Raw genomic sequence first — 10,555 nt, forward strand, 5'->3', positions numbered from 1 at the left:
ATTAGCATTTATCAATGAAAACAGAAAGTCATGTCCATGAGTAAAATACCAAATTTGGTCTCAATCATGTGAGTACGGAAAAGAAAAAAAGTTAACCAACGCTGATGGCCTGAAAATAAAACATATCTTGCATATTACGGGTGCAGAATATTGTGGTCTAAAACGTTTATAAAGAATCGTCCTATCGCGAGATAAATTTTGAACATGCCTCTGCACTGGTGAATAAAGTAGTGGGTATATCTATCATCGAGCTGTACGTCCAATTTTAAACAGCTATTTTCACGCCAAATAGATACATCCTCTGGACGACGACAGACGAACACTAGGCAGCTTTGACGCGTTGGGTATTCTGCTGTTGAATCTTGCTGAGAGGACTCCGAAGGTTTCGAGTTGGAATAAAAACCGAAAGAGTGGAGATAGGGGGCGGGGGTTGCGGGGATCGTTGGAGTCGAGGTCAGTCGGAGGTGCTGCTGCACACGCTCTCTAATACCTTCATTGATTTTGAAGAACACCACCAAGTGGCATGTAGCAGAGATAACAAATGCGAGAACGGGTGAAAATGCCCAGAAAGCAAAGCCCGTGAGGTACACAAACTTGCTCTGAAAAGTCGTACACGCCAAGTGCAGCTGTCACGAGAAAAGAATTCTGTGCGGTTTTAATTTGTAAAAACATTTTTTCTGCAAACACAAAGTTGGACATTTGAATCTGAATCCTTTTGGAATTGTGAGCCAATTCACTATCTATTGCGCCAAGGAATCAGCGTGAACCTTAGATTACTTGTGGTCATCCCGCATTTTATTTATGGTAATCCAGCCAACATGTGCTCCATATGAATCTGAAAGTATGTTACACTGTTCAATACATGTTATGGGCCCACACATTGTTAGTGATAACTGGGAATTCTTCCCTTTGAAAGGAGAAAAGGGTTTTTTTTTTTTTTTTTTGCAAACATGGAGCAGTTAAAAACGTCACTTATAACGTATAAGGAGGTCATTTATCAAATATCTGCAACTCTACAGCTCTTCTTTAGGCTTGACTCTGTGGCTAATCTTAAAATGCTAAGACCTGTATGTGACTTCCAGCTGGTGCTGACTCCAGGGTGTTAGTGGCAGGGTAATTTCTGTAATGTAGAATTGTTCATTTGTACTGCACAGGCACTAGCAGCAACAAAGTACCACTTGTGGAAGGAACACATGTAAACTGACGATGAACTAACATTTTAGATGAAGATGTGTTAGATTCTGATTTAAGTCAACAGCCTGTAGAGGACCATCACCTTCAAATCTTCCAGAAGATAACTTGAAGAACCCACCCAAGAGGAAAATCCATAGGATAGACTTCATAAAAGTTGCACCCAATAATACATGTGATCATGAGTTCAGAACAACAGGTGGTTAATCATGAGATCGCCATTCAATGAATGAAGTCAAGAGCCAAATCATTTTGATTTTTTATTAAGATTATAAATTTAACAAATATTTCTAAAACAGTTTTACCCGGTGATATACAATTTAATATGCACAAAAATACAATACCAACAAAATATGGAGGGAACGCCCAAAAACGTTATTTCAGTACACATAGTGCTTATATAATGTGGGGACGTATGGCTAAAATGTGGATTTGCCTTTTTAGAACAAAAGGTCTAAATAGAAAATAATATTTCACAAAATCAAGTTTGCATTATGGGGTAACGGTGAAGGCTCGATCAATAACTTGCTTTAAGAGATTGATGGGGAGAAGAGTGGGCAACGCTCAACAGACCAACTTGTCAAAACACCTGATTTGTTTAATTACTTTGTGCATTCTGGGAGTTGTAGTCGATTCATCGCACCAGTCTAAAATTTGACTTGAAAGGGTAACATGAGTAGACTTCATAGACCCCGCAAAACTTATTTAACACCGGCACCCCAAGTCAAGGTACATAGAACCATTCTAAAAGGCGTACATCGTACATCAACCACAGCTTGGAGAAGCTAAGTGTACATCCTCCCGCTCATTATTAAATTATTAAATGAAGCCATAGATTGAAGCCATGTGGTCATATATGCTAAGGTACCCCTACTGACGCCTGTCTAAAACTAAGGAGGAGTTTAGGTGCTTAAGTTGCTCTCACAATTAAAAACAAATGGCTAATACGAGCCGGCATAAAAAGCTCAGATTTGTATATGCATTGCCCTACATTCGTTGCTTAGTGTATCAACACATTAAACACACACAAAAGGGTTATTGGAAAGACATCTCAAAGAACAGCGTTTACCAGGTGACATAGTCCGAGATTTGTACACAAACTCTGTAGTTTGGTCTATGTAGTGTTTGAATTAGACAACGGTGTCGAAATACAGAAACGGAAAGTCCGCGAGCGAGACATTCAATCACTTTTAAATGTTTGTAGCAATAGCTAGCAGTATGCGTTGGGTTTAAGGCAACGAAATCAATTTCGTTTAAAATTCACAACAACCATTTAAAATGTGTTATGTCGACGTTTTCGATTTAAAAGGAAAGCCAGCACATCACATGTGGTAGAACCATTCACCCCCTCCCAATTTAAACGAAACTCAAACGGACAAACAAAACAAAACCGCCCCATGTTTAAATAGCTTCTTAGAAAAAAATAAAGTCAATTTGTGTTTAAACTGTACAATTTAATAAATTGTTTCTAATTTACCACAGAGTCAAAAAGCCACAATCGCTCTAGTCCATGCCCCGAGGCTCGCCAGGGCTTGTTTGCTACAGAATTGTCCGTTTAAGGCTTGCTCAAAGTCCGCCTGCTTGCTCACCAGACCCGAAAACCCCGACCCGAAGATCGAGATCAGATTGGAAATGTTCGAAGTATCAAACTGCTCTGAATACGGGCATGAACAATCCTCTAATCTTACTCTTTTACACGGCGTAAAATCCTGTGGCTCCTCAGTTTCTGACACGTAATACCCAAAGTCAACCTTGCGCTTCTTTGCTGGGTTTTGTGCGCCTTGACAACACTGCTGGAGCGGCGCGCAGCAGTCCTGGTGGAGGTACCCGTTTTCAACAGTAGTCACTATGTGAGTGTCCAAGTCCAGCACTGTCGTTTTGTTGCAATACATATTATTTGAGGAAAAGTCGCAATTCGACACAGGGTAAGCTTCAGCACAACAGCTCCGGTAGAAAGAATCAGTCTCCTTGCAGACCTCTTCGCTTTGGAGAGATAAAGGCGCAGAGCAGGGAGTAGGTGTTTGGATATGCACTGACTGCACTGCTGTTAGGTGGCTGGCGGGCAGCAGTGCGCCGCAAAGACTCGCCGGCTCGCTTTCACCGCCGCAGCACTCCTCGCTCTGCTCCACACAGTCCTCGGCTAAATCGAGAGGGTTTAGCTCCTGAATCTCGTTACAAACGGTCATCACCTCCTCGTACTGCTGCATCCGGTAAATCTCCGCATACTTCTCGTTCATGTAGACTTGCCTGGCGTTCCTAAGGACGTACGAGACCAGGAGGTTTTTGTGCAGCTTGATTCCTCCTCTCTGCGTCCTGGAGTTGTGGATTTTTCGTAATGAAATCGAAATCAGACTCTGTGCGTCCACTGCACACTCCATCGTGTTGATCATGATCGAAGCGTTTTCGTTTCCCCTCTTCTCTGGTCAAGAAAACGGGCTTTCTTTCAGTGAAAATCACGGTATTTCGTTCGGGGGCGAGGGCTTAAGTCGTTCGTGGAGAAACATTGAACACAGCTCCCACTCCCCTCTACACGCAGGAAAGCAATCATTTGCTTGAAACGCTTCACCAGAGTATTTATATTTCGAATAGGTTTCCGCCCACAACTCTCAGCTCCAACGAAAGCTCGGGTTTATCAATGACTGACATGCATAACCCACCTACAGTCTCTGGTCATGACCAATCAGAGAGAGGCGGTTCTTCTGTGCTATTCAAATACCAAACTGACTTTACCAAACTGGAATGTTCTCATGAGACGCATTTGAGCGGTAGAGCGCTCGATCAGTTGGCAGCTGTGAATACATAACACGAGTCAACTTTACAGACTTTTAAAAGTATAAAAAGAACATAACAGTTATTTATAGCAAGGATAACAAATTATAATCGAAATATTTTGCAGGTAATGTCGTATTTCGTAAATTACACCCCCACCACCGCCTCCCCATACGCTACAAAGAAGAAATTAGGGGGCGGGGGCCATATCTTCTTTAAACCCTGAAACGAGAATTCATTTTACTGATATTCAGATACGCAGAAACGCAATGCAAAGAGTAAATTAAATTTTTATGATTCAATTTTCAACATTTTAAATATTATTATATTTTTATTGTGCTATTATCACAAGTATTTATATATTTAAATTCAAATGTGTTTAGTAAAAATCAGATCCAGATAAGTCCTTATTATGATAACAGTCCAACCTGATTTTACTTTCAGATAAATAATCTCAATAATAATAATGAAAATGTACATATTTGCAACAGACTTTACTTGTAAGATCTTTCTTAGCATGTAAAATTTTCACAAGCCTTTGTAACCAGCACCAACAGTTTCCTTGGTCCTTGGATGACATATTTCATCTATTGTTCAGGAGTAATACTATGATTCATTTCACTTAGATTATGCATTTCTTTATTAACTAAGCATTTGCCGTATGCTTTTGTCTAGAGAAATTTGTAAAACTGTCTTGGCAAGATCCATATGGCACATGTCCTAAGAACAGTATGAACAAAGACACATATGTAGAACAGGTAACAAATCAGTCAGAAAGCTTAATTGTTCTTTTTTCCATTCTAAGGTAAGTAAGTTTATAGTACAGTATTGAGTGTTTTCCATAATTATTCGTGTGTTCATAAATACATCTTAATAACACTGCAGAGAGCAAATTCAGGTTGTTTAAAGATAATGGATTCGATTTTTTCCCAAAAACACAAGGGTCTTTTCCATCTTGTCTTGTGTGGATGGCTTGGAGTTCCCCCACAAGCCCCCAGCAGCAAATGGTTCAATATGCACCCTTTACAGCTTACAGCTTTACTTGTAACCTTTACTCAATAGGAAGAAGTATCTCACCAGCAACATTTACATTTGGCTTCTCTGACTAACTCAAAGTATGTGTGTGAAATTATTCCCTGACTATTTTCAATGATGACCGATTATTTAATAAACGAACTCACTGTGTTGTATCAGATGATCATAAAAAATGATGCTACGCCTGAGACCTATGCTACTTTGTTTTTGGTTCACAGTCCACTGGTGGAACCCTGACTCGGAAGAACTATGGCTAGTGGGCTACCAGCCCTTTCCATGATCTTCTTCAGGACTTAATGAGGCCATGAGCGACATTGACTTGAGGCTTTAAACCCTGCTCGTGGCCTTGGTCATGTCCCTAAGCCCGTGGGACCAAGAGTGGAGACATTAGACCAACTAACACTATGATGTTGGTGTTTTCTGAACAGAAACGCTTAGCCCAGTCTCTATTTTTCTTTCTCAACCAGAAGTGGGTTAACAATTTGAAAGAACACATTGGCATCTCCAGCTTGGCTATGCTGTGATTACTTTGGTGTGCTTCTTCGGCTTTTTCTTGGGTGAGAACTGTTCTGTTTTGTCAGAATATATTGTGACATCAGAGGTCAGCATTCTTGTAGATGGAAAGACAACTGAAAAACACCAGGGCTTCCTTTGTCTGTGCGCTAGGTTTTTGGGTATTGCCCCAGGTCTATATTTCCTGGTCTTAAAGCCCCAAGTGGCTGAGTGACTAAATGCAAAGTGAAAGGTACATTATTGAAGAATTTGTATGATGAACTGGTTCAGTGGTGTTGTGGTTAGATTGTCTGCCCCAACCCCAGGTTGTTCATTCGATCTCCAGGCTATAATGACCAAAAAGTGGTAAATGGTACCCACCTACATGTAGAAGAGCTGGATTGCGGGTAATGTGGTACCCTCCTCACAGGGGGATGTACCACTTGCACAGCAGGCTGCATTGTCCCATAGAATTTTAGCCCCATACAAGGCTGCCATTTTACTACAAGAGTGTTTTTGTTATTTCTCAAACTCCAAATCTGGCCACAGGGTCATGGTGCTATGAATTACACTCTCTAACCCTCAGGCTACAAGCACTCTGTGATGATGATTTGTTTGAAAATGTATTCTGTGAACATCTTGCACAGAAATCAAACCTGCCAATGATGCTGAACGCCATAATATTTACAGTACAACGAGTGCAGAAATGGAAGCATGGCTCGCCTGGCCTCACGTATTGATTTGTTTTCAGACAGGAGCTGATGGATACAGTGCAACTCCTTCTGTATTTTGCATTGTGTTGAAGCTTCATTTCTAGTTATATGGACTTTGGCCTTCACAATGTTCAGTTAGCAAGCATTGACAGACATTATATAAGTGACACAAACCCTCAAAAGATAGCACAGCATAGAAACAGGCTATCCATGCCGTACTTTGTTCAAAGTCCTGGTACAAGCCCAGTTGAGGAGACAGTCATATTTGAGTATGAACTGACTGTATTGGGGGAAACAGATTAACTTTATATTGCAAAGTAGCAAACAATGACAAATAGCACACACAGAAAAATATATTTTTATTCTGCTTTCAGCTTCCACCTGTTGCAAACAAGAAATCAAAGTATAGTAACAGATCAAAATGTAAATCTGCTATAAAGGGTAGTTTCAGAAGCTACCCCGCAGAAATTAGTGATGGGAGTCCTTCAATGTTTTTTTTTTCATTTGTTGTGTCTTTATTATTGTCCTGAAATGTTCAAAATGGAAAAAATGTCATTTTTATAATAGATTATATTACATAATAGATAATATATAATGTAATATTTAATATAATATTAATATGTAATGTAATAGATTACATTACAAAAACCGAATTAATGTATGTGGCAATAAAGCGTACAGAGATGGGGTACAAAGTGATTTTGCGAAACTCAGGTCTGCTCCCTATTTTCAAATGATATTAAAAAGGAATTTCTTTGTATTTTCAATTTCATATAAGAACAGATATATACATATATTGTTTATCAGGGTAAATCTAATATGCAATGATATTTGCAACTTGGAAAATCCTCAGAATCCTTTAAGGGGAAACATGGAGGCTGTCATGTTCCTTGCCTACAGTGGTAATAATGATATCCCCCACATCCTCCCCTTTTACTGTCTTTACAGGCTTACTTTTTGCCTGATCCACATGTTTAATGTCTACAGTGTATAATGTTTCCCCATCTCCCCAGCTTGCAGTTCATGCACATCATGATTCAGATGCTTTAAAAATATGAAAATATCAAGAAGGATCTTTCCTTTATTCATTGTCTTGTTTTCCTCAAATATCAAAATTAGCTGGTAATGTATACATAGCTGTGCATTGCAATGAGTCAGGATGGCTTTAAACAAACCTAGACTCCCTGACCCCCCCCCCCCCCCCCCCAAAAAAAAAAAACACACACCCTTTGCATGCAAGTGCTGGAGCTGAATTATGGTAGAATCGTGCAGATGCAGCAGTTCTTATGGAGCGCGGATATTTTAGCCCTGGCTCAGATCTGTCCAATGCAGGAGACAATGCTGTACCAGTGCTGCATCTTAACAATGCCTGGGAACAGAATATCCCTCTTTTAGCCATGCATTGAAGGAAGAAATCAATAGCCGCATGTGTAAGTAAGAGAGGCTACCAAACTGGAATTGTGATAAGCTCCACTGTGTGTGAGAGAGGATGTGTGTGTGTGTGTGTGTGTGTGTGTGTGTGTGTGTGTGTGTGTGTGTGTGTGTGTGTGAGAGAGAGAGAGAGAGAGAGAGAGAGAGAGAGAGAGAGAGAGAAAGATCCTAGTGGTGTGAGAGTGAGTGTATGCATGTGTCTGTGTATGTATGTCAGTGTGTGTGCATGTGTAACAGAAAGACAAGGAATTTGGGGTAACAGAAAGTTAGGGAGAGAGTTTGATTTTGGAGCTTTTTAGGCTGAATATATGTAAAAATTCAATATTGAATGAAAATAGTGTGACATTTTCATGAAATATCCTCAAAGAGACATAACTCCACTATTTTATATAAATGGTATACAAATAATTAAAAGCACAATCTTAAGGATTACCAGATTGAAGAACTGATTTCTTTGAAAGTATTGACAAAATTTTCTTTGCTGCAATAAATAACAAACAAGCCTGCAAGCCCAATCAAAATACTACACAGGTCAAATCACTGTCTATTAACAGAATAATGATACAACATATTACATGAAATGGGTTTATTTGATACATATACACAAACATTTCTTCGTCATCTTTTCAATAATCTCTCAAGGCAAATGTGTCAAATGTTAAAGACAGCTATTGGCATATTGCCTCCTCTCATTTCTAGATTTCATGATGGCCTTTGGGTAATGCTTGTAACCTCACTTAAGCAGTCATTGTGCTTCTAAATTCTAATTCTAATTACCTGCCAAGAAATGTGGACTTTTTGGAGGGAAGATATTTTGTCTGAAAGAAAAATGCAATTGGAGTGGTTGATAGATGTACACAGTTCAGGTCATACAAAGATTAACTGCAATTTTTTAAATTGCATTGTCTCATTCCTATTACTATTACTATTCCTAAAATAATTCCTGTAGTATATGCTGTAATTTTTTCCCCAAAACCTTTGTTTATGAATACAACATGCATTAGACTATATTAAATAAATGTGGGACACGCTGAAAAAGGCCCAACGTGTTATACATTTTTATTTATGAAGCATACCTGGTGTAAGTCCACATGACTCTCAAATACCATTTCTTCCACCATAAATGGTACCAGTAAATGACAGCCAACACTGGATCCATTGTAAGGTCTAGATTCAACCAATATTTACCAAATTAATGCGGGTATTACTTTTTCAATAAAAATGCTATTTATTTAATTAATTTGGTGGTTCAGTGAACTTTCCAAACTGTGTTTGTGAACAAAATCAACATTTTTATTTAACTGTGAGTCTAAGTCAAGGATGAATGGTGATTGAATCCAGCCATTAGTCTCTTCTGTGCCTTCATAGACTGCAATAGCACAAGCAAAGACAAACCAATCATCTATCGAGGGAGGGAGGAAGAAACTTCACCTCTTTTGCTGCATTGTTGTATGGTACATACATGCCAATATAATACTGTGCACATGTTCTGAAACATTTTAAAGAGCAGCATTAGTTACAGTGGTCCCAGCCAATAAAATACTGCCTCCTTCTCACGTATTGATGGGGGAGTGAGGCTTTGTGAACCCCATGGTGGGTGTAGTCACTATGCACTGTCAAACACTGACTGAAAAGACTTGCCTTTGCTCTCAAAACCAAAACATTATGATAGGTTCAAATCAGTGAGTCTTGGATAACTCCTGATGGCTTCATGCATTCTGGAATTCGTGAAGATTCACTCTTCCACTACTACTGGACCACTGTGCTAAATTGTGGAGATGGGGTCGTCTGCATGTTCCATTCCGCCTTATTTCCAGTCTCATCAGAGGTCAGCTCCCTCACATTTCAAATTTCAAATTTATAGTTCTTGCATACTATTTACAGATTTCCACGTGGAAGCTGTCTTGAATATGAAAAATGTGAAATAAAGGGGGTGAAATAACAACTGTGCTAATTCCCGTCTACATCATTTTACACTCTCTTCTGACGGTTGTTTTGTCTTCATCTCTTTCTGCTGTTATATGCAGATTGAAGTTACTTCGAGTTGAGTTTGCAGCAATGAAATTATGCATAATTAGCATCTGAGTGTGGTTTCACAATGAAGTTTGTACTGAATTTGTTCTTCAGTTCACTCAAAGGCTAGGCAACTAGTTATACACACAATACTCTGATGAGTGACGTTTCCCTGATCACATGACAATGAGCATCACCTCTGTACAGCATAAAGCCATTTATACTTGGATCAGTTCTTTATACACATGTCCAAGGGCAGAAAAACTGCTGCACCACCTATACCAGTGAACAGGACAGTGAGCAGAAAGAGACAGATCCTGGTCTGGATGGAGGTCTACCTGGAGGTCACACTACTATGGCAAGACCGCCAGCCACACTGGGACAATCTGGCCTGTAAATAACATCATGTGATGTGCTTGCACTTTTTGTGGTCAGGTGTAGGTGATGATACGTTTTATAACTGTTGCCATCTACTCTTACAGTTTTCTTGCGCTGTATGTATTATTTAAATAATCTAAAAGATCATCTCCCAAACAAGCATGTAAACATTGATACACTGACATAATTGTGACAACTTAGCAAGAACAAGATTTCCAACACAAAAAAATTCAGGGTCAAAGCCCTCACATACTTTTTCAATCCTTTATTTGTTTTATTATTGTTCAGTACTGTTTTATAGTTTATTATTATTATTATTATTATTATTACCTCTATGCCATCAATGCGACCCCCGCGGAGAATACATTAATGACATCGACAAGAAGGAAACAATAACGATATAAGATTTTCGATTTTGACACAAGTTAAACAAAATGTTGTAAACTTGAAAAAATAAAATCTGTTGTATAAACACACGACACGTTTCCAGGCCAAATGTAATATGCTCAGGACCTTCTGTTTAATGGCCTTGT

At 39.1% G+C, this 10,555-nt stretch overlaps 1 protein-coding gene across 1 annotated transcript; it reads right to left on the minus strand.

The window, feature by feature from the left end:
- Positions 1 to 1,501: 1,501 nt before the first annotated feature.
- Positions 1,502 to 3,720, minus strand: ier5l (immediate early response 5-like). Its single transcript, XM_036529455.1, has one exon. It carries the CDS (start codon positions 3,579 to 3,581, stop codon positions 2,676 to 2,678), a length of 906 nt encoding a protein of 301 aa, XP_036385348.1. The 5' UTR covers positions 3,582 to 3,720; the 3' UTR covers positions 1,502 to 2,675.
- Between the last annotated feature and the right edge of the window lie 6,835 nt (positions 3,721 to 10,555).

The sequence above is a fragment of the Megalops cyprinoides genome, chromosome 5 (assembly GCF_013368585.1).
Source record: "Megalops cyprinoides isolate fMegCyp1 chromosome 5, fMegCyp1.pri, whole genome shotgun sequence".
Lineage (NCBI taxonomy): Eukaryota > Metazoa > Chordata > Actinopteri > Elopiformes > Megalopidae > Megalops > Megalops cyprinoides.

Coding starts and splice junctions, on each gene's coding strand:
- ier5l (XM_036529455.1), bottom strand. CDS start 3,581: ATGATCAACACGATGGAGTGTGCAGTGGACGCACAGAGTCTGATTTCG.